The 22,933-nt window shown below is 58.3% G+C and overlaps 1 protein-coding gene across 2 annotated transcripts in view; it reads right to left on the bottom strand.

Moving 5' to 3' along the window:
• KCNH6 (potassium voltage-gated channel subfamily H member 6) overlaps positions 1 to 21,111 on the bottom strand; it is a 28,157-nt gene extending 7,046 nt beyond the window's left edge. The window contains exons 1-8 of one of the 2 annotated variants that reach the window (XM_015299309.4): positions 20,932 to 21,111; positions 18,134 to 18,364; positions 11,573 to 11,728; positions 9,304 to 9,413; positions 7,296 to 7,608; positions 5,760 to 5,971; positions 1,361 to 1,789; positions 221 to 620 (exon numbers count right to left, since the gene is read on the bottom strand). In XM_015299309.4, coding sequence (XP_015154795.2) covers positions 221 to 620; positions 1,361 to 1,789; positions 5,760 to 5,971; positions 7,296 to 7,608; positions 9,304 to 9,413; positions 11,573 to 11,728; positions 18,134 to 18,364; positions 20,932 to 21,007 — 1,927 coding nt within the window. In that variant the 5' untranslated portion in view covers positions 21,008 to 21,111. The remainder of the gene's footprint in view (positions 1 to 220; positions 621 to 1,360; positions 1,790 to 5,759; positions 5,972 to 7,295; positions 7,609 to 9,303; positions 9,414 to 11,572; positions 11,729 to 18,133; positions 18,365 to 20,931) is intronic. The other variant, NM_001305113.3, reaches the window with a different exon arrangement.
• Between the last annotated feature and the right edge of the window lie 1,822 nt (positions 21,112 to 22,933).

The following is a 22,933-nucleotide window of genomic DNA, read 5'->3' as shown; positions in this document are numbered from 1 at the left end:
GTGGGGAGATGCATGTCCAACAAACAGCAGATTTCCAAAACCCATATCTACTGTGGACCCGGAACCTGCAGGTTTCCAAAACCTGTATTTCTATCTATCTCCTCATCCGTTCGTCTGTGCAGAAGAGGCACAGATGGAGGGAGATCTATTCCTAAATCCCCACGTGTGACAGCCTGGTGTCCCACAGCTGCCCCTCCAACCTCCAGGGCCGAGCACTCACAGCCGATGAGCATGACGCAGATGGAGAAGATCTTCTCAGAGTTGGTGTTGGGCGAGACGTTGCCAAAGCCCACACTGGTGAGGCTGCTGAAGGTGAAGTAGAGGGCAGTGACGTATTTATCCTTGATGGATGGCCCAGAGGAGAGGTCACTGTCATTGTAACGCTTGCCGATCTGGTCACCCAGGTTGTCCAGCCAGCCGATCTTGTGCTCCATGTAGGGCCGCTCCACGTTGCCAATGGCATACCAGATGCATGCCAGCCAGTGGGCAATGAGGGCAAAGGTGCACATGAGCAGGAAGAGCACAGCTGCTCCGTACTCGGAGTAGCGGTCCAGCTTGCGGGCCACACGGACCAGGCGCAGCAGCCGGGCGGTCTTCAGGAGACCGATGAGGGTGGTGGTCTGCAGGGGGAGGAGAGAAACCTCAGGGACCAGTTTGGCTAAAGGAATGCCACCAGTATAGGAGTGCTACCTCTTAAGGGTAAAAGGCACTTCTAAAGCATGCATCACCTCGTCCTGGGGGTGACACCTGAAATAGGCCAGACGTATCATGTCACAAAGTGGGCAGTTTCCCTCCACTGATTGTACAGGAAATGAGCCCTGGGACTACAGGTGAGCAAATGAGAGGAGACAAGGCCAATCCCATGTTTCCTGACAAGTCCTCACCTTGCATTGCTCCAAAAACAATTGCCTTTCACCCCATCCCACAGGCTCCGAGATGAGGTGGAACCTCCAAGTACTGTGGTAAAAACTGGCCCATTCCATTGCCTAAATATTGAGTCTGGCTGGATACATAACCCTAAATTCATCCTTGCTGACAGTGTAGGCCAGTCCCTACGAGGAGCTCCCAGCCTTCTGTGCTGGGTCAGCCCCAGGCTGTCTCCTCTGTAAGGGGAATGAGTGCAGTCGGACACTATCTTAACACACACAGTAAGATCTGTATGGCGATCTGAACCTTTGGAAATAAAAATCCAGATCCCACCTGCTTAATAAAACCCTGTAATAACTTTCTTGCCTATCCCTCTGCTCAACCATCCCCCTCTTTGCAGGTAGTCATCCACTGCTTGCATTAACCCGTGCATATTCCCCTCTCTCTCCCCCATAAATCCCTCTCCCCATCCCTTCATGAGTCCTCTCCTGACCTCATCAGAGCCGGAGCGGAAGATGAGCAGATCAAAGGGGATGGCAGCCACCATGTCAATGAGGAACCAGCCCTTGAAGTAGTGGATGGCAATCTTGCCCGGGTGGCTCACCACCTCGTCGTTGATGTTGACGTAGGTGGTGCGGAAGTTGATGACAATGTCCACGATGAACATGATGTCCACGATGAGGTCGATGATGTTGAGTGGGTCGCAGGAGTAGCTGCAGTTCCAATGCTTCTCCTCCCCCTGCTCCTCATTGAGCAGGAAGGCGGCTGAGTAGGGGGTGAAGACAGCCGTGTAGATGACCAGCAGCAGGATGAGCCAATCCCACACGGCCTTGAAGGGACTGTAGTGCAGGATGGTCCATCGATGGATGCGTGGTGCCTGGAGCTTGTACTCGGGGAGGACATCAGCCCCCAGGGACAGCACCTGCCAGGAGATGGGCATGAGAAGGATGTGGAGAGCAGGACAGAGCTTGGACAAGGCCAGGAGCCACATGAGGGGCTCCCATGTGCCTGTGGGGCAGCGTAGAGCATACAACGGGTTTTCTACAACCACTTCAGTTGCCCTCATCTGTGTCTATCCAGGAGGCCACAGGGTGAATTGGCCACTGTGCCTGACACCAAGGTCTGCCCAGCTCCCTGGCCAGCTCTGATGGCTGGAACACTCTTGGGGAAGGCATTTATCCACCATGAGACCCTACCACACTGACAGTGCAGCCTGCCAAGCCTCCTTGTGTGCCACCAGCTCAGGAGCTGCTGGGTGTCCCTGCCACAGTGATCTGGGGACAACAAACCTGGAGATGCAGTCCCAGGGTTGTGGTCCCAAGGGTGGTGGAATGTTAGGCAACCTGCAAGCCTTTCATGGGGCTTTCTGCTTTGGATGCTGAGAGGTGGTGGCATGAAGTGCGTTATTTGGAGCCAGGGCCTCCCTGCCTGCCCCTGCCATTTCGTGTCCCTGGGTGTTCCCACGGTGCCAGCCACCTGTATCACCAATGGAGGAGGGTGAAAGGCATCCCTGCACGGAGCCCTGAGAAAAATGGGTGTGAAACCTACCCCTGAGGAGGAAGAAGGACCCATGTACGTCCCACAACCCACCAGGAGCCCCATGTGCCCCGAGGCCATGGTGACGGGCACTGCCACAATTCTGCCGACATCTCCAGAAGAAGGGCTTGATCCCCCCTGCACCGACACCTATCTCCTTCAAGGCTTTAAGGACTACCCCCAGGCTCCCATTACTGGAACCCAGTGCATCATCCCACCCCGAGCAGCCTCTCCTCTATCCCACGACCCTTGGGAAAACCCCAGCTCCTACCTTCCTGCGGCTTGCCCGTCGCCCCAGGTGGCTGCTGACCCTCCGTGAAGCCCGCCTGTCCCCCATGGGGGTCCCCAGCCCCATGCGCCCAAGCAGCGACCGGCACGGCGGGTGCAGGACCGGGGCCGCGGCATCACCCGCGTAGGCACGCACGCGCTCGGCCGGGCGGGCGGGAGGCATGCGGCTGCGAAGGGCATTTGGGAGCCCAGCGTGGATTAATCAAACCCAATCAATGCCCCCGTGGGGATGAGAGCGCCAATGGGGCCGCGGGAGCCGCCGACGTCGCTGGCGGATGGAGAGGGAGGGATAGGAAAAAGTGACTGAAATGCAATCGTTGTGGCAGGGAATGAATCGCTGCGTGGGTTTGGGGAGCGGTTCTGGCAGGACAAGGTGATGCTGCTAAACGTGTGGCCCCCATACTGAGGTGTGTCCTGTGGATGTGAGATGGGCTCCTATGCCTTGTGTCTGGGAATTGCAGCAGTGCTCCCACTCTCGGAGCTGAATCTCCCATCCTGCCTGGCTGGGTGCTGGTCCCAAATGTGAGCATCTCAAATGTTTGTGCTCCCTGTGCCTGCTGTGCATCCTGCTGCTTGCAGCCTGCTCCCGAAGCTGGAGCAAGAGTGGGTCAAACCCTGTTGTTTTCCAAGCAGGAATCAGTAAAAAAACCCAACAACCTACAACCAGGAAGATTTGAGGCAGATAAGGGAAAAGAAGCAACCCCCAAAAGAGCATCTTAGGCAACCCAGAGGCAGGGAGCGCTTGCAGCATCGTCCCAGAGGGCTGCAGGTGACACCTCTCGGTGGTCTGGGGACTCAGTGGGTGGCAGCACCAGGTGTCCCCCATGGTGACTCAGCCAGCTGCCCTGTCCCTTGTCCCCATTCCCCTGCACTTACTGGCTTCAGCTGCAGCTGCAGGCTCATGGTGTGGGGTGTGGGGTGCTGGGTGAGCCACGGGAGAGGTGAGGAGAAGGAAGAGGAAGAAGGCAGTGGGGGGAGTGTGGGCTGTGAGTGATGGAGGAGGGGGCCCTGATCGACATGGCTGACCCAGCTCACTGCTGGTACTTGGTGGGGCTCAGGGCACAACTGCCAAACCCTCTTCCTCTTCTCTTTGCCCTGTGATGGGAATGGGAAGGGGGACATGCCAGAGCCACCAAGAAGCCCGCAAGCAAAGAGAGTGGGCAGGCTGGCTGCAGGCAGGCACTGACCCTCCTTCCCTGCTGTTTGCTTCTTGGCACAAATCCTGATGCAACTCAGTACTCCATTGCCCTCCTGCCCACCTCCACCACCACCCACCCCTGCAGCACCATGGAGGGACCCAGAAAGAGGACCCCATCCTGGTGGCAGTGACTCTGCTGCATCCCTGAGCACCTCCGGCCTCCAGCTGGAGCTTGGCACACTCGTTGCACTTGTGGCCAGCCCTTCCTCCCACTTGCTGTGCCCGGATCAGTCGCTGTCTGCCTCTCCCTGCCGCCAGCCAGTATTTTTAGACGCCGCGTCTTGCTGCTGTCTCTGCCTCGCTGTGAATTATTTAGTGGCCAGGAGCATGGAGCTGCAGCTTGGTGGGAGGCACAGGGGACAATGGGGTGAGGATGGGCAGGATGAACCCCCCCTTGAGGTCATGGGGAGATGCAGTGGGGAAAAGAGATCCATCCCATCCCATCCCATCCCATCCCATCCCATCCCATCCCATCCCATCCCATCCCATCCCATCCCATCCCATCTCCCGTCTGAAGATGGGTGAAGGGAAGATTGACCTTTTTGGGTGCTGCATGGCTGCACCACAGGACCCTGTGCCTGCCTGCAGCCACAACCCGTCAGCTCCGATCCCGTCACCCTGCTGCCAGCTAACGACCCTGCATCGAGCAGCAGCCGGTGCTGCCATGCCAGCATCATCCAAGCACTGCCTGGTGTGTGGGTGTCCCCCAGGGTGGGGCATGGAGGCCACTTGCTGTCCTGCTGTGGGATTTGGGGCAGATTCTTGAGATCAGAAAGGTTTGGGGCTGAAGGGGTCAAGCTGGGAGGGAACAAACCTAAAAATTGTCCTGTGCTATTTGGGGAGAGCCTGTCCACCATGCACAGAGGGTAGAAGGGTTTGCTGCAGCCAAGATGCGGAGCTCCTGGGATGAAAGTGCTGCAGAGCACCTGGCTCTGATGGAGGTAGCTGCCAAACCTAAAGGTTTTTCTGGGCTCAGATGGCTGCATTTTCATTAAATTTGCCCTCAGCTGCTCCTAGCAATGACAGGAGGTGCTCCTCAATATACCTTGTATATCATGGCTCTCCTATGCCTCAGTTTCCCCACTGGTAGGAGCTCCCAACCAGAACTGCAGGATGCAGTAACACCTTGCACACACACAGTTATGCCCCTTTCCCTGCTCACATCCTGGCCTGGCATCTCCCTTGGACTTTAAATTCTCATGCTGCATCAAAGTCATTACTTTCCACCAGTGATTTAAAACACACTTCCTTTCCTATGCTTAGAAAGAGGGGAAGTGGCTGTGGGCAACGTCCCCTCTCTGCTCCCAGGTCACGGGCACTGTGGCAGGTGACAGCCAGGGTTGGTCCTCATCGCTTTGCCACCAGGAAGCTTAGTCCCCCTAGGGACAGGGCAGTGCCATGTGCACCCCATGCAGTGACAGCTCAGTGCCACACGTGTTGGTGACAGCGCAGGGCCACGTGTGTCCACTTGGGTGACAGTGCAGTGCCACCTGCTGTCTCCCAGGGGATCGCGTGGCCCTTGGTGTGGCCACTTGTGTTCCCAGAGCGGGGTCCCCACTGTGTGCACCGTGGATAGCAGGACCCTGGGGGCCCATGTGTATGTCCCCTTCATAGCCTCTGTCACACCACCAGCAGTTCATGCCCAATAGTCCCCCCAGCCACAAATTACCCATTAATACTGACTCGGGAAAGAAAGAATATTTCAACCATTGGGAGGAAGGGACAAAAATTAAATGCTGGGATGGTGGCATTTCCTAAAGAAACTGCAGATATCACCACCTTCTCCTCCAAAACCCTCAGGGGTGGCCACGATTGCATCCTGCTGGCAGCACCAGCACCGTTGCCTTGGTGGCATCTCACCACCACGTACCTGCGTGACCTTCTCGGTGACGTTCTGCGTGCGCTCCGTCACTTTGTGGGGTGCAATGATCTCAATCTCCGTGGTGGAGCCCGAGCGGTGCTTCTCCAGGTTGAACTCTACGAAGTTGAGGGTGAACTGGGGGATCTGGCTGATGGTGCGGTACTTCATGAGGTCCGAGTCTGAGGTGGAGTTTGGAGGGTTGGGTTTCACGTGGGAAGCCTCTGAAATAGGATGGAGAGGAGCATTGAGGAGGGTGGAGAAAGCAGGAGGTGACCCGCAGAGCCCTAACCCTATTTCTGCACCTAATTTATGGTGCAGGATGATCATGAGGTGCTATCAGATGGTACCAGCCAGGCCATAATTCTTCAGGGTGGCTCTTGATATAGGATGTCCAACCCAAGGCACCCAAGAGGGGGCTGCTTTCAGACACATCACCCATTTTCTCACCATTAAACCTCCTTCAAGGGGCTCAGAGCAGATGCCCAAATAGAGAGGCACCCGATGAGCTTTGCTACCTCTGAAGAATGTGGTGGGTTCCCAGTGAGACCCACCAGGGAAGGATGCACAAAAGTGGTTGAAGTGGGAGGTGGGTCTCCTCCTTGTGCATACTCAAGCATGACCAGCACAGTTCACGAGCTGTGCCTGGGTTCTTGGCCACCCAATGGAACCAGGAGGTTGGTGTCCCCATCAGGATGTGTCTCCAACAAGATATATCCCCACCCTCAGGCTCCAGGCATCTTGCCCAAAGAGGAGCTGCACTGGGATTGGGTACAGGGCTGCATCCCATCCAACTTTCCTCCCTGTATCACCACCAGCTTGTGGTCTGGCTCTTGGTGATGGTAACCGGCACGTGCCCACACTTGAGGGCTCAGAAGCACCCCCAGGCACCATAGCCAGCGTGTCTCACCCCCTCCATCTCCTATGGGCAGGGCTGGGTTATTTTTTCAGCTTTCTACCCTTTCTATCCCTCATATTGACATTGACCCAAGAGATGCAATGGGTAGGAGGTGTCTGAAGACACTGGGAAGGTGCCCAATGTGCCGCCCTTCTCCTCCCTTCCACTCAGACCCATTCCTCCCTCTACATTGCATCCTCCCCAAGGGTCCATAACTTGGGTCTATTTGAGGATCACGATCCCCCGCCCCATTTTCTCCAGCCGAACACCGCACGCTGATCCCTCTCCATCCCCACTGATTGAGGCTTCTCTTGACTGACCTCTACCTTATGTATATCATTATGTCTACAAGAGCAAGAGGACGGCACTGAGATGCCTTCATTTGGGACGGCCACACACGACCTCACGCGGCCTCGCAACGCGCGCACAACACCACGAATGGCTCTACCCAACCAGCAGGATCTGCCTACGTGGGGAAGCACATCGAGAGCAGCGGGTTTGAGGTGGAAAACCCCAATTCATCTCCATTTTGCAGAGGAAAAAAACAGTGCAGGGCAAGAGACCTCCCTCCCCCCAAGATGTGCCGGTGGCCCCTGGGGCCATCGCTCCCCATCGCAGTAGGACCGAAAACTCCGGGGTTTTTCCCCTACCTGAGTTTGCCCTCCTTTCCCTGAATTTTCTCTGGAACTCAGACCTCGCAGCCTCAAAGTTGTCCAAGGAGGAGACCCTGCGGAGGCTGTGGAAGCTGCCCCCGGGGCGAGACCGAATGAAACCCCACGCAGAGTACGACCCTCGAGGGCCCAGCGAGGGAGGCTCTTGTTTCGGGATCGGGTGTTGTAGGGTGGGGTCGGCCTCCAGGCTCGGCCTCCTCTCCTTTTCCAGGAGGGATTCGGTCTCTGACTGCACACAGTTCTCCTTGGGCGATGTCTTCAAGTCCCTCAAAATCAGGGAGTCACCACCAGGCTTTAAGACAGCCGGGAGAAAGCGTTTTATTAGAAGGAGTCCTCGCGTGCTGGGGGGAAGGAGGGAGCTGGGGAGGTAAGAGGAGGGCAGGGGCTGGGACGTGCTGCGGTTCCCCAGTTCAGCTCCAGCTTGGATCAGAACCGAGGCTGCTTTGCGGCGGGGGTGACCGAGCCCTCGGGGACATGGCAGCTCCGGTGGCCCTGGGGAGGCTGCAAGGCGTAGCTGCACAGCTGGGGAGAAGCCAGAGCAAGAAGTGAAGGGGATGCCTTAGGGATGGGTTTGCTGCTCATTTCCTACGTGACCCTAAATTCCACCTCTGGGATTTCACCTTCTGCTCTTCCCTCTCCAGAGCTCAGGTCACCACGGAGTGTGGGTGCCTGGGGTCCTGTGCTGCTGCCTGTGGGAAATGATGTGCTCTGCTGCAGGAAGCACTGGAGATGGAATCACAGCAAATCATGGAAGCACTCAGGTTGGAAAAAGACCTTCAAGATCATCAGAGTCCAACCACCAACCTCACCTACCAAGTCCTATCACCAACCCATGCTCCTACAGCACCCCTTGGCCATTGCAAAACGTTTTTCCATGGAATCACAGAATGGTTTCTCCAGAAGCCTCAGGAGCTTACAGCCTTTAACAACTGCAGTGGGTGCACAGAGCCACCGCCTTCCAGGGTAGAAACCTGGGGAGGGGGGTTACACCCACAAATACCCATAGGAGGGATTGGGACTTCGTGTGCGTGCCCAGGGCACACTGCAGCGTTTCCCACCATCCCCAATGGCCATAGTGAAGGTTTTATTGAGGAGGTGGTTCCCAGAGGGACTGGCTGTCCCTTCTCCTGCTGGGCTGTCCCCACTTGGAGCAGGCTCCACCGAAGCAGAGCATCTTCCATGCACGTACACCTGAAATGCAGCAGTGCAGCTTCAACACAGGGGCAGCCCAATGGGGGTGTAGGACCAACACACTCGGAGCATCTGCCAAAGCTACAAATGCCTTCAACCCACCGTAAGCACACCGGCACCTTTACACCTTATCCAAGCTGGAACGTGGGGAAGCAGCTGGATGCAGGATACATCCAGCACAGCAACAGCACTGTGCCTGGGGATGCCTCAGCAGAGCGAAAGCCTCCTGCCACAGCCCTCTGCTTTCAGAAAACAACACACCTTTGCCCAGAGGTACCTCAAGCACTTCTGGCAACCAAGAAGACACGGAGGAAGCAGTCTCTAAAGAGGCTCCGTCGATATTTACCAATCTCATCACATCAGCAATGACAGCATCGCCTCCTTTTGCTGGAGGGCTGAGAAGCCAAAGCTGCACAGGCTGCTCCCAGCCAGGAAGACGTTGGGAAATGTGCCATTCTGAGGATTTTCCCTGCAAGCTCTGCCAGCCGTGCTCCCTGCTCACACCACGCTGTCTCCAACAGCTCTGAGGAGGGGACGCGTCCCCTGATCTGCACCATCCCAATGCTGTGGAGCCAGCCCTTCCTCCCAGCTCCGGCAACGGTGCCAGCCAGCTCGGCACATCTCCTGCATCCCATGCCACCGAAGCAGTGCCACCGGGGCCGGTGCTGCCCAGTGCCGGACTCCCACCGCCGGGTACGGCCCAAGAGCCACAGCAGCAGAGGAGGAGTGGGGTGGGGAGAGCGAGGAAGAGCTGGGACCTAGCCTGAGGCTGAGATCAGGCAAAGGCTGCGGTTACCTTTCCATAGTCAATGGCTACTCCATCAAACTCACTGGTGGGCAGAGAATTCCGCTGGGCTTTGAGTCGCCGGAGGGACGGGAGACTAAACTTCAACCTCCTACCTTCACCTTGTTAAAAAGAAAAACACAGACAAAACACAAGAGACACAGATGTAACCTAGCTGCATGGAGGGCTGCAGTGGGGCGGGTTGGGACGGTGGCAGGGGATGGGTGGTGGGGGATTTGGGGTGGCTGTGGGGGACGCTCGCTTTTCACGCAGCGCTGAGTGCTCTGAGCCAGCAGAATGCGGAGCTGGGCTGCAGGGACCCCTGCCACCATGAGTGCACAATGGGAAAGGTGCAGAGCGTCTCTAAGCTGGTTAAAGCTGATTAGGGGATTTGGACCTGGAGGAAATCGAGCCTCTAAATCTCCTTGGTGGGACTTCTGGGGGGTGAGGGGGGACATCAAACTGAAACAAAGTGTTAGAAAATGTAGCTCTAGCAATTTGGTGCTGGACCAAAGTGTCCTTTGGGAAGCAGAGCATCATCTCACTGGAGGCTGGAGCTGGGGTGGGGGCTGCAGGGCACAGCGAAAGGAGGAGAGGGGTTGGAAGGGATTGGAGCCCACAGAGGGACGTGATGTCCGCCACTGTGTGATGTCCCAGACAAAACCGCTCAACCTCTTCTGCACTGGGCTGCGGAGGAGACCATGAGCTGCAGCAACATGCTTGTGACCTGACCAGAGCCTTCCCCGGGTGAAGCCCAGCAGCAGAGCCAGGAGCTGGGCTGATCCCAAGGCTTGGGCCAGCATGGCTTCACCCTACAGGAACAATTCAGCAGCCTAAATGAACCGTTCGGAGAGCCTCTGGCTGGCTTCCCTACATCTCACTGCTCCATCAGCGGCAATGCTCTTGGTGGCACAGGGAAGGGACGTGGGATGCAACAAGAGCTCCAGAAAAGCATCGTCCTCTGGGAAAAAGCAGCATATTGTGGAGCTGACCATCGTTGGCAGAATTTGCCTCCCCTCACTTAACCCAATACACAGCTGAGCAGCTCAGCGTCAGAAAACCCATGCAAGAGAGCGCTCCGGGCTGGCACCGGCCTTTCCAAGCACAGCCTGGGGATGCACAGGGAATCATTTGCTGCCATTGCTACTGGGGCACCTTCTGCAACCAAACATACGCCGCAGGGTATGTTCGATGGGACGCGACTGCATCATATGTCGAGAGCATATGAAAGCTGAGGGGCTGCAAGGCAACACCGGTGCCGGCGGTAAGGATGTCCTCAGCAGTTCATGCATGGGAGCAATGCACCAAAAAATATAAACCTCATCCCTTCACAGAGCAACACCCGCACGGGATATCCATACGCACACACGCGTCGGTCTGTAAGTCCCACGTGCTGAGGATGCACCAAACCCAAACCCGCACACAGCATCTGCACTGCACCCACTGCTGCACACGCAGACGCCTTCATGGCACCGGGCTGTGCGCATGCACCGAGCGTGGATACAATAAAACACATCACAGCCCCAATGCAACGGTCCCCATTTAGTCCCCAGTGGCCCCACTGTGGTGTTGCTGTGCCACCCCACATGGCTGCCTTACTCTGCCCCTGTATGTCCCCGAGCCTCCCAGCAGCGACCCGCACCCCAGGCAGTGTTTGCGTGGAGATCAGGGTAAGATTATTTGCCTGCTTAAAATATAGGTGGTGGGCACAGTGGAGTGTATAGCAGGAGGGTATTTGGGTGCTGCACCCCTCCTTCCCATGGTCAGCTCCAACATCTGCACCTTTTGGTACCCACATTCCCCGCAGAGTCACCACTGCTCTCTCTTTGCTTCCCCAAAACAGGGATTGGGTTTTCCACTGCCCCCAACAGCCCTGCAAAGCCCCGGAGGAACCCGGGTTGGAGAGGAGCTGAGACATCCCAGCACAATCATCCTTGTGCGATGACATCCCCATACATAGCACAGTCCCACTGTCGGTGACACCAAATACCCCCAGCCATCCCATCACCTCCACACGTGGCATCTTCTGCCCCAGCCCCAGTGCTCGCAGGCAGACCCCAAAAACCTCCCAGCATCACACAGCGAAAGGCTGGCAACGAAGCAAAGGCGTAAAACCGTGCCCAGGGTTGGGTGTGCGGCATGAAAGCCTTTTTTAACCTATTTCAGGTGCATCACTTCCCTGACCCCATAGAGCTGTGGCTTTGCAGAAACGCAGCCCTCCGAGGATGCCACCCTGCCACCCAGTGTCCCCACTGTCCCCAATGTCCCCAGAGTTACCCACCTGCACGCCAGCTCTGCGACAGGCGGTGATGCAGGCTGCGGCCGGAGCTCTTGGCGATGAGCTGCGCCAGGTCCTCAAAGTTGAGGATGAACATGATGACGACGCCGTCCTCGTTCTTCACCGGCACCACATCCACCAGGCACCGGAAACACGAAGCTGCCGTGGAGAGAGGGGCTCAGATTGGGGCCCAGAGGCCCGCGTGGCACAAAGCTTTGGTGGAACACTATGAATGGGTCAAACTCCCATTGGGTGCACGCAGTGCGTGCAGTGGAGGGGGTGCAAAGCTCCGTCTCCTGCTGCAGCCCTGCTCCCATGGGTTGCATTCTGCCTCTTATTTTTTATATCCCAGACAGTCATTTATATTAATGTACTTTAGACTAGCAATTACGGAGTGGGTAATTAAGAACTCCAAAAGTTTCCAGGTACCAGTTCAACCTCATTAAACACTGTAATCAAGTCGCTGCTAATTGCCCTGCGATCAGCAAGCAGTTTGGGGGCTGCGTTCGGCCGCCTCCTGTCTGTGGGCAGTGGGTGGCACCGTGGGGAAACTGAGGCATGGGGATGGGCACAGGGAGCTGTGAGGAGGGGGCTGCAGGAGGACCCCAGGGCACTCTCAGGACACGGGGCTGTGCAGGGTGCACAGCACAGCTCCATGCTCCTGCCTGAGCTGCAGCCAGGTGCCAGCAAGCAGCAGGGGGACCCCAAAATGCCCACAGCCCCTTCCCCAGGCAGCAATAGGAGGGTGTAGAGGGATTCTCCCACTCTTGCAAGCTTCATTCCTATGGAAAATCCTCCATCAGCCACTCCCCAGAGTGCAATCAATACAGAGCCCTTCCTTGAGCCGCCTCCTGTTGCGTTGGCACTGCCCGCATCCCCACGGCCAAATCCCCCTGAAAACCCCCCCAAAACCTCCCAGAAGCACCAGGACAGTGGGGTACCACGGAGCCCCAGCACCGCCCAGTGCCAGCATCGCACCCTCACCCTGCCAACAGCACTCAGGGTGATCCGAACCTTTGCATCAACCCCTGCCAAACCGCCCCACTCTTTCCTCCACCCGCGGTGATTAACGGGGCCGGGGGATTAGCGGGGCCGGCAGCATGGGGATACACGGCCGTGCTCAGGCCCTTGCTGCGTGTAATTTTAAAGAGCTCAGGGCCTCCCATAATCAGGAGCAGATGGCCGGCATCGGGCAACTTCCAAATCTGCCCTGACGTCAGCGGCGCACACACACACACACGCAGACACAGACACACACACACACAAGAAGGGGGAAGAAATGGATACGGCGCAATCCATTTAAAGGGCTCCGCAGCTGGGATTTTTCCTCCCTTCCTTTATTTCATCGTTGTTCACCACACGGAGGGGAAATCCACGTCAAAGCGGGAGGTGGGGAGGAAGAGGGGGGTTGTTTTCAGCAAACAAAGCCCTTTGGAGGGGCACCACGGCCAATGGGGGTGGAGAGGAGCCAGCCCACATCCCCTCCTTTCGTGGGTATTTATATGGGGTCTGAAAGGTGAGTGGGTACCAGAGCAGTGCCCAGCTGTCCTGCATGGTGCTACAGTGGTGGCATGGCTCGGCAGGAGGATGCAGTGCCTGCCCTGGGGTGCTGCAGCTCTGCTTGCAGCAGGTTGGGCTGTGATGCTTTCTCCTTTGCTGTGTTACAACATAAGTTTTGGTTATTTTCCCCTGCAGTTGATATTGAAGCATCACCAATGTCCCAAGGATCAGAAACCTGGCAGCCATCAGTTCTGTGCGTTCCCCAGCAAGGCCATCCTGATCCTGCTCCGGGCTCATGTGATTTGCCCCACCGCAGCCCTTCACTGCTTCCCTTTTCTCTGCTGAGCTCCTCTGTTTTGCTGGGAGGAGACAGACCCTGAGCCATGGCTGGTATGGGAAGGGTTAACCCCAGGCTGACATGGAACAGCTGAAAACTGGGGACACGAAGAGCAGCTGGGCCACGGCTGGGGCTGGGGTTGGGGCTGGAAGACAGATGGAGCCTGCTGTGATCCCACAGACTGGTGCTGGCATTGGGGGAATCGTCCCAGCCAGACTGGGATCCATCCTGCATGCTGGAAGCTTGGTGCCTGGCTGGGACCTGGGAATGGGACCTGGCAATGGGAGGACAGGGTGTTGGGGATGGAGAGGACAGCACAGTGTGTCCCCTGAGACAGAGCCAAATCCTCCCACATTTGGGGTCTTTGGGCAGTGGGGATGTGGGGTACCACACATCCCACACCCCAGCCCTGCTGCAGTGCCCGGTGTGGGTGGGCTGAGCCCCCTGACCCCAAGCTGCCATCCCCGTTCCTCGATCGCCTGTCCCCATCCATCTGCCTGTCTCTTCCCTTCAGCTGTTCAGCTAATCTGTCTCCATCCGTCTAATTTTATCTAGCTGCCAAATGATCTCCTGAAGGAGTCCTGGGGGCATTCACAACCTGCCTGCGCCTCACCCTACTCCATGAGTGGGATGGGAGTGGGACCGAGGGCTCGTGTTGGACTGGGCCAATGAGTGCTGGCCTTTGGTTCTCCATTGGAATTTACTTTCCCTTCCTCAGCACAGGTTCTTGGGATCCTCCTTCCAAGTGGTACCTGGGCCCTCGGCAGTGGCTGTGCTGGAAAACAAGGATTTATCCACTGTTTGTCAATGAGAATGCTGATTTGGAGCACCTCAACCTCCAAGTCCTGATGGGTTTCTATGGGCTGGAAAACAGCTCATTCCCCAAAACCCTGTGCTGGGACTGAACCTCTCTTAACCCAACATCACCCCAGTGTCCAGCGGGGTTGGAGGCTTTGTGCTTCCCGACCCATGCTGTCTCCTGACCTTGATAAAAGCACTTAATAACATTAAAAATGTCATTGTGGGAGCCCTCCCTCACCGGCCCTCTTATCCTCCGCAGCCACCAGTGGTTAATGCATTTGTCTGTATCATTGGTATTAAACTAATCAACGGGACATGGGGGTTTCCGAGAGCTGGACACAAAACAGTATTGTTATAAATATTAAAAAAGAGAGCTATTAATCTGCCCTGGGAGCTCTGCGTCCCTCCCTCCCCCGGCTGACAGATTTAATCTGCAGGGTCTCATGGCAGAGTGGCTAAATCTATAGTGGCATTATATAACGGAGCAGAGGAGAGGGGTGGGAAGGGCATGGAGGGGATGGGGATGGGGATGGGGATGGAGATGGGATGGGGATGGGGATGGGGATGGGGATGGGATGGGGATGGGGGTAGGGATGGAAATGGGATGGGGATGGAGCCATCCCAACACCTGGGATGTACAGGAGGGCTGGGCCTTGCTCCTACCCAGGGATAAATTAGCTTTAGGAAACTCAAAGAGCAGCACATCCCTGAGGGTGGTGAGGATGCTCTGAGTCCATCTCTCTGTTCATGGGACATCTGCTCCAGGGAGCTGCAGAGGTGGGATATGTGCCCCTTCCAGCTCTAAACCCTGATTGCACCATCCCCAGGCAGAGCTGGAGGAGCTGTGCCAAGGAGGGATGTGGCCAGCTCTCCAGGGCAGCAGTGTTTGTCATCGGCGCTGGGGATGTTTATACATCCCCATATGGAGTCAGGCTATGGTGGCTGTCCCCTTACTGAGGTCACAGCTCAGCTCTGCTGAGAGCGACCCTTAAAGAAACACAGAGCAAACAGCCCCAGCGTGGCCAAAACCCCACACATTTTGGTCAAAGCAAACGGATAGGGCTGTGGTTCATTGTGCTGCCCCAAGAGGGAGGTCCCCTTTGCTCCATGCCACAGGGACACGACACCTACAGTGACACCCCACAGCCATGCCTGCCTGGCCACCAGCCACACAGGGAGCTGCAGGGCACCTCACTGGGGACACCGTGTCCCCAGGGAAATCCCAACTGTGGCCCTGTGCAGGGACTCCTCTGGCTGATCCCAACCCCTAAACCCACAGGGGACTGCCACCAATGGTGCTTGAGGGGATGAACCCTGGGCTCTGGACACAGTGACCACTGGACAGGGATGGGGACGGCAGGGCTGTTAGCAGGTGGCTGTCCCAGCAGCTGTCTCGTCCCCACGTCTCCCCTTCCATATTCATAAGCATCCACACAGATTAACAGCGCAGCTCGGTGCCAGCTGCTGCCTCTCCGGCTGTGCCATGTCACTGTGCCCAGCACTTGTGGCCACCGGCCCTGCAAGGGGAGCCCTGGGGGCTCCCACACCCCTCCCTGATCCTTCAGTGCCAGTTCAGCCCCAGCCATGGCGGGGCCATGACCCGGGGCAGCTCTTTGTGGGGCTGATCCTGACCCCTTTGGTTTGGGCACCCCTGGGCAGCTTCCCACATGGAAATAAACTCAGGGCTGAGCTGCTGGTGTTGGCCGAAGCATCGCAGCCCGCAGCCGGGCTCTGCCCTCTTCCCACAGCTGTTTTGGGTCTGCTGTGGTGGGGAGGGTCTTGTCTTCCCCTACCAGCACTTAATGCCTCCATTCCACCTTTCATCATTAGCAGCACATTAATGACAGTGTGGGTGTCCTGGAGCGGAGTGGGCAGTGCTGTTGCCCCCAGGGGTGCGCTGGCACACCCTAAAGCAACACCCCAAAGCAACACCTTGAAGCAACACCCCATATGGGAACCTGGCTGTGCGTGGGCATCCTGACCCCCTCCATGCGCCCCATCCCCCTCCAGGCCCCCCATCCCCTCCATTCATCCCTCCCTAGCGCTGCTGGGGGGGCCGTGGCAGGCAGCTTTGGGGGATAACATCATCTCTGGCAATCACAAAAGCCAGGAAACAACCACGCGAGCTGCAGAGCCCGGAGTACCGCAGTAATAAACAGCAGGTCGAGCCTGGAGATTGGTGCCGCCGCGCTGAAAAGGAGGACGGGCGGTTCGGAGCCTCCGCGGTCTAATTAAGCAGCAGCTCCCTGTAATGCGAAGGCCTTTTCTTTGCCGATAAGACCCATTTATAATGGGCTGAGCGGGCGCAGGCTGAGTGCTGGGGGGAGACAATTGGAAGGCATATTGCTGGTGGGGTTTAAAAATAGCCACGAAGGGCTTTTCTTCTGAGCTTCGTTGCGTGTTGTGTTTTTTTTGTTTTTTTTTTTCCCTTTCTTTACCCCCTTTTATTTTTTTCTTAATAAAATAAAATTTAAAAAAAAGAGAGAGAGAGAAAGAAAAGAAAGCAGCTCTGAGCATTTCCTATGGCCTAGGGGAAGAGCAGCGGAGCGGGGAGCATCCCACGTCGGGAGCACTCCGAGCAGGGGAGGATGGAGCTGGATTGTGCTGCCAGCGGGGGATGGATGGAACGTGGTCCCAGATCCTTTGGGAAGCTGCCAGCTGCAGCCACAGGGCCAGGATCACCCCCAGTTATTGGGTGCTGGTGGGAAGGGGATGCTGCTTGCATATGCTGGGGCTGCTTTCTTGCCTAGAGCTGCAGGTGCTGTCCTCGTCACAGCCGTGTGTTGGCTGCAGGGAGCAGCAGGGGACGGCGTGTGCCCGCTCCCCCTCGTGCCTTCCTGGCCATACTGGGCTCCAGCCAGCCCTCTCCACCCCGCAGCCCCACCAGGAGATAGGGGCTGGCATTAGGGCCAGGACAGCTGATCCCTGCCCAGAGATAGGGTGCGGGCCGTCAGCCTGCTTCCTGCTGCGTGTTCCCTTCCTGGCTCTTTCTCCTCCATCCCCTGTGCTCAGAGCTGACAGCAGCAAGGTGCAGCCCCTTTCCCAAGCCTACCCCCAGCAATGCAATCTGAAGTGATGGAGAAGTGCCACAGGTTGAAGAAAAGGGAAATACTTCACATTTTTTTACCTCCAACAAGCATCTGATCTCCTGAATTCCCCCTTCCCCTGCCAGCCTTGGCCACTGCTGTTTGGCAACGTCAAGCACTAAATATTTATTTAACTTGCTGCAGTATTAGAACTAATCACTAGTATTTTCCATCAAAGCTTCATTTTCATCTTAGTGTAATTCCATCTGTGCACGCACAGCCACATCCTGCTCGATGCCCGCCCGCGGATGGCTCTGGGCTGGAGCCGACGATCTCACCCCATCATGGAGCACAGACCGGGGGACCACATCCAAGGATCCTCCATGGCATCCCATGGGATCCTCATTCACAGCATAGGGATGTTGTGAGAGCTCCCGTCACTCTCAGACACCACTAAAGGCTTGCAACCCTGACCCCAAATAATTCACCGGCCCCTTCCTTTGCTTAAGGTCCCAGCACCTGAATCATGGCACAGATGGGTCCAACCTGCCAGGGGCCACCATGGGGTCACCCTGCTCCCACCCCTGGGAGGCAAAGCCCCGAGTGCAGTCCCAGTGCCCTGGTGCCAGCAGACCCCCTGCCCAACCTCAGACAGCCAACAGAAGAGAACAGTGGATGCCCCATTCGTGGAGACGCTCGGTGCCAGGTTGGATGGGACCCTGGCCAAGCTCCTCCAGTGGGAGCTGTCCCTGCGCACGGGGAGGGGTCGTACTTAAGGTCCCTTCCAACCCAAACCACTCCACAGGTTCATTTTCCAGCTGAGATGGGTGACACCCCCAGGATCACCCACCCCACCTCCCACCTCCGCTTTGCCCCACGTGCACCAGAGGCGCCCCTTACTGTCTTTGCGGTAGTAGAGGATCTCCAGCTTGCACTCCTCGGAGCCCAGCAGCGCCTGCGTCAGCTGCGCAATGGAGCTCTTGGTGGTGTCGGGGCCGGTGAGGAAGTCGCAGGTGCAGGGCCGCTGCATCACCTCGACACGTGAGTAACCAAACATCTCGCAGAAGCCGTCGTTGCAGTAGATGATGGCGCAGTTCTCCATCTGAGCGTTGGCGATCAGGAACTTGCGGTCTGCGGGGAGACGGGAGAGCGCGGGGCTGAGGTGGGGGCACACAGGGATTGGGGTACCCCATCCGTGGGTGGGACTTTTGGTGCCCATCTGCTGTGCGGTACCCCAGGGCTGGTGCTGGGCTCCCCAGTGATCCCAGTGGGAGGTGTGGGAGGATCATCAGCCTGCTCTGAGATGAAATTCCCCTGATTTCATGCAAAATGGAAACTGGAGACCTTCAGAGGAGGGACCTTGCTAAAATGCCAAACTGCACAGTCCCGGATCTCCTCCCTTTGCTTGCACATAAGGACTCACTGCTGTCTAATGCATGGGAAACCCATCTCTGCCGGGTGTGGGGAAGAGCAGCAGAGCCCATCTTGACCCAGGAGCTCATCAGGGATCTGAGACATCTCAGGCGCTTCCCACCCTGCTCAGATCTGACTCAAGACAGGCAAGAGGTGAGAGGAGGCGTGAGCTCAGCTTCTGCGGGAAGCCAGGCTGAAACCTGCCACACTAATGATTCTCCGAATGTTTTATGGGATAATTGTGCCTTCGGGCTGAAGCTGAAACCCAGACCCTGCTGAGCTGCGTGGCCCGCGTGCTGCAGAAGTCTGGTGCTCAGGTGGAGGAAAGGGGACACTGAGGCAGTAAGAGGCGCTTCCGCATCCCTGGGCTGAAGCCAGACTCATGTCATGCTGTGGGGTCTCATAGAGATGCTGTGCCTGTGGTGCCCAGCCCGGGCAGAGCCCTTTTCCTACAGGAGATCCTGATTTGAGATTTTTTTTTTTTTTAATTATTATTATTTTTTGGTGTTCTTTATGATCGGGGTGTGATGGGCACCAGGACGGGTTGTGCTGGGATGCAGCAGTGGAGGGGCTGTGGATGCTGATGTGAAAGGCTGAGCACCCCCCCCCCACAGCCTTTGGCACCCTCCTGGGCCAGAGCCGGCGGCAGCTCAGCTCAGAGGGTCCCTTTGGAGGCCGCCTCGCAGCCCAGACCCCAATTAATCTCCTGGATTACCCAGGAATGGCATCTGTGCTCCAGAGCCCCGCGCCGAGCACCAGCTTTGCTCCAACGTGGAGAAATGGCTGCAGGGTGGGGAATGGGGGCCACCCGGCACATGGGGGCTCCCTTTAATGTCACCTCGGGGTCCCTGGAGCAGTGGGGCTACCAGCACCACAGTGTTCTGTGTCAGCCTCTTAATGGGGGGCTCCCACTCCTGGCACCCCCCCCTCCCCATACATAACGGCCAAGTGTTGGTGTGGGCATTTTCACTGCAAACAGCACAAACCACCACGTCCAGGTGGTCCCCAATCCCAATGTGATGGCGGGGAGGGGACCCCAAACCCCACTTTTGGTTGACAAGCATCTCCTTCCATGGGCTGTGTCTGGGTTGTGATGGCGCAGGACAGGATTTATGGCACAGGGGATGTGCCCAAGGCTGGAGTGGGGACGAGCAAGCCAGCCAGCTCTCCTAGTGGGGATTTCAGCCCCAGATTTGCTTTCTGCCCTGACCACAGCTATGGGTTCGCCCATGCAATTGTGCGTGGCTGGGAGGGGCGCACTGTGCTCTGCAGCTCCCAGCACTGTCGAACCCACGAGAACTGCACCCATGGGCAGGGATGGGTGACGTGATGGGGGCTCGGCTGGGTGCCCCCAACACCTGTTCCACCAGCAGGGCAGCGCGGGGGCATGTTTTGGAGGAGCCTGGCTGCTTCCCTGCTGGCACAGTTCATTGTGTGCCCCTGCTGCCCCGCAGCCGCCGCTCCCCAGCGGGGACTGATAGGAACCAGGCACAGTTTTTCTCGCTTCCCTTCCCCGGGGTCACGTCACTCACTGCCAGAGCAGCAGCGCAGATCCCGCAGGGACGTCTGCCCAGGCGGCAAACTGGGACGGTGGGAACGAAGTGCTGAGGGTCGGAGTGCTGGGGCGTGCGCAGCCCCATAACCCCACGGCAGAATGTGGGGGGGGCCGCTGGGGGACCCCGCTCTCTTGTCCCCAGCTGCACAGGGACAAACGCACAGGGACAAACCAGCTCCATAGGGCAGGGTGAACGCAGCCACCCCCCCCCTCCCCCCCCCCACGCAACCCCCAGCGCTCCCCGATGCGCACGAACTCTTTGCTTCACACGCAAACCAGCCCCCAAAAATTCATATAAAGGGATTACTCCGAGCAACAGCAAATGGCAACGTCTCACCAGGGACGGCCGCCGCGGAGCAGCGCGGAGTTGAAGGCAAACAGCAGCGATCCGGGCTGCGCTGTACCGGGGGGAGCCCCCTCCGCACCGCCCCAGGACCCCCCCAACCCGCGCTCCCCGCGGTGCCCCCATCCCGCACACCGGGACCGCTCGTCCCCTCGCGCCGCTCTGTCTATAAATACCGCGGGGACAGTGCGTGGCTGTTGCCCCCCCCCCCCACGCCCCCCCCGCACCCCCCCTTCCCTGGGGAGGTCACGGAGGAGCCTTCATTCTCCCGGGGACACCCGGTCCGAAGTTTGGGGACCGCGAGGGGGGGGTGGGGGGGGGGGGGAGCGGCACCGGGAGCGGCACCGGGAGCGGGGCGGGGGGGGGCGGGGGGGGTGTGCTACTCACTTTGCCCTTCAAATTTGCGGATGATGGTATCCAGGTAGGTGTTCTGGGGGGCCACATGGCCCCGGCGCACCGGCATCGCCCCGACGCGCTCCGATAGCGGCGGAACTCCCCTCGGGGGCGGCCCGGCACGGCCCGGCCCGGCACGGCGCGGCCCCGCTCCGCCTCACCCCGGGGCTGGCCGAGCTCTGGAGCGCACGGCCCGGGGCTCCGCGCTCCCGGCGGCCGGAAGGGGGAACCCCTCCGCCCGCACTGCCAGCCCGGCCCCGGGCGGGGGCGGCCGGGGAGGATGAGGATGGAGGGAGGGAGGGGTGGAGGGGAGAGGAGGAGGAGGGGGGGGGGGGGGGGGGGGGGAGGATAAAGGAGGAGGCTCCGCTTGAAAAAGGGGGAAATAAGAGAATAAAATAATGAGAGGAGAAATCCCCAAAGTGCTTAGTCACCGCTGTCCCGGCCCGGGGTGTCTCACACAGCAACAGCTGGAGGATGGGGGGTTGCTCCCCTCGCTCCTCGGAACCCCTCGGTGCCCCCCACGTATCCCTCGGTGTCGCTGGGTACCCCCTGCGTCCCCTGGCACTTCCCGGCGTCGGCACCGCAGCGTGGGGTGCACCGGGGTGGAGTGCGGGGGCGGGGGGAGCAGGTGGGTGCTGGGGATGCTGGAGGTGGGGTTCGTAAGGTAATGGGGGTGACGGAGGTGCGGTCCTTGGGGTGATGGGAGTGGGGTCTTTGGGGTAATGGAGGTGATGGAGATGGGGTCCTTGGGGTGGTGGGAGTGGGGTCTTTGGGAGTGATGGAGGTGGGGTCCTTGTGGCTGTGAAGGTGGGGTCCTTGGGATGATGGAGGTGGGGTCTGTGGGGTAATGGAGACGATGGAGGTGGAGTCTTTGGGGTAATGGTGGTGGTGTCCTTCGGGTGATGGAAGTGAGGTCCACCAGGTGCTGTGGGTGATTGAGATGAAGTCTTGGGGATCTGAGACATTGGGGTGCTGGGTATGTTGGAAATGGGGTTCTTGGAGTGCTGGAAGTGACAGAAGTGGAGTCCTTAGGGTAACAGAGATGATGGAGATGGGGTTCTTGTGTGCTAGGGTGATGGAGGTAGGGTTCTTGGGGTGTTGGAGGTGATGGAGGTGTTGGAGGTACTGGTGGTGGGACTCGTAAGGTAATGGAGGTGATGGAAATGAAGTCCTTGTGTGCTAGTGGTAATGTAGCTGATAGAGGTGGTCCTTGGGGTGTTGGAGAATGGGCTTGGGGGTTCTAAGAATGTTGGAGATAGGATTATTGGGGTGCTGGAGATGATGGAGGTGGGGTTCTTAGGGTATTAGAGGTGATGTTGGTGGGATTCTTGTGTTCTAGAGGTGATGGAAGTGGATCCTCAGAGTGTTGGAGTTGAGATCCTTGTGATGCTGGAGATGGGGTTTTGGGGTGTTGGAAGTATTGGAGATGGGGTCTTGGGGTGCTGGGACAGTGGGGCACTGGGGATGCTGGAGGTGGAGTTCTTGGAGGTGCTGGGGGTAATGGAATAGGGGTGTGTTAGAGGTCGGGGGTGTTTTGGAGGTGCTGGAGGAGGAGGTACGGGGGGTGCTGGGATGGTGCAGGACAGTGGCGATGGGGTGCAGGGGGCAGTGGGGGTGGGAGTAGTGGTGGGCTCCGGAATGCCAGCGGTGACAAAGGAGTGGGTGCTGGGGGTGGAGGGAGGTGCGCAGGTCGTTCCAAGGTGCAGGGGAGGTGCGGGGAGGAGTGCGAGGGCAGGGGAAGAGATGCAGGGATGCAAGGGCGCAGAGGCGGGGCGGGGGGGAGGGGGTGCCGAGGCGCGCAGGATGCAGAGAAAGGGGTGCAAGGGTGCAAGAAGCGGGGGGGAGAACGTTGGCGGGGGGAGGGGAGGGCATGGGGTACAGGGCTGCGGGGGCTTGGAGGCGGGGGTGTGGGGCCGGGGGTGCAAGGAAAGAGGCGTCGGGGGTCTGAAGCGGGTTCCCGGGCGTTCCCTGGGGGGTTTCGGGGGTAGGGGAGGTA

Source organism: Gallus gallus, chromosome 27 (genome assembly GCF_016699485.2).
Source record: "Gallus gallus isolate bGalGal1 chromosome 27, bGalGal1.mat.broiler.GRCg7b, whole genome shotgun sequence".
Taxonomy (NCBI): Eukaryota; Metazoa; Chordata; class Aves; order Galliformes; family Phasianidae; genus Gallus; species Gallus gallus.
The sequence above is the reverse complement of the archived record's forward strand: the minus strand, read 5'-3'. Positions and strand labels throughout refer to the sequence as shown.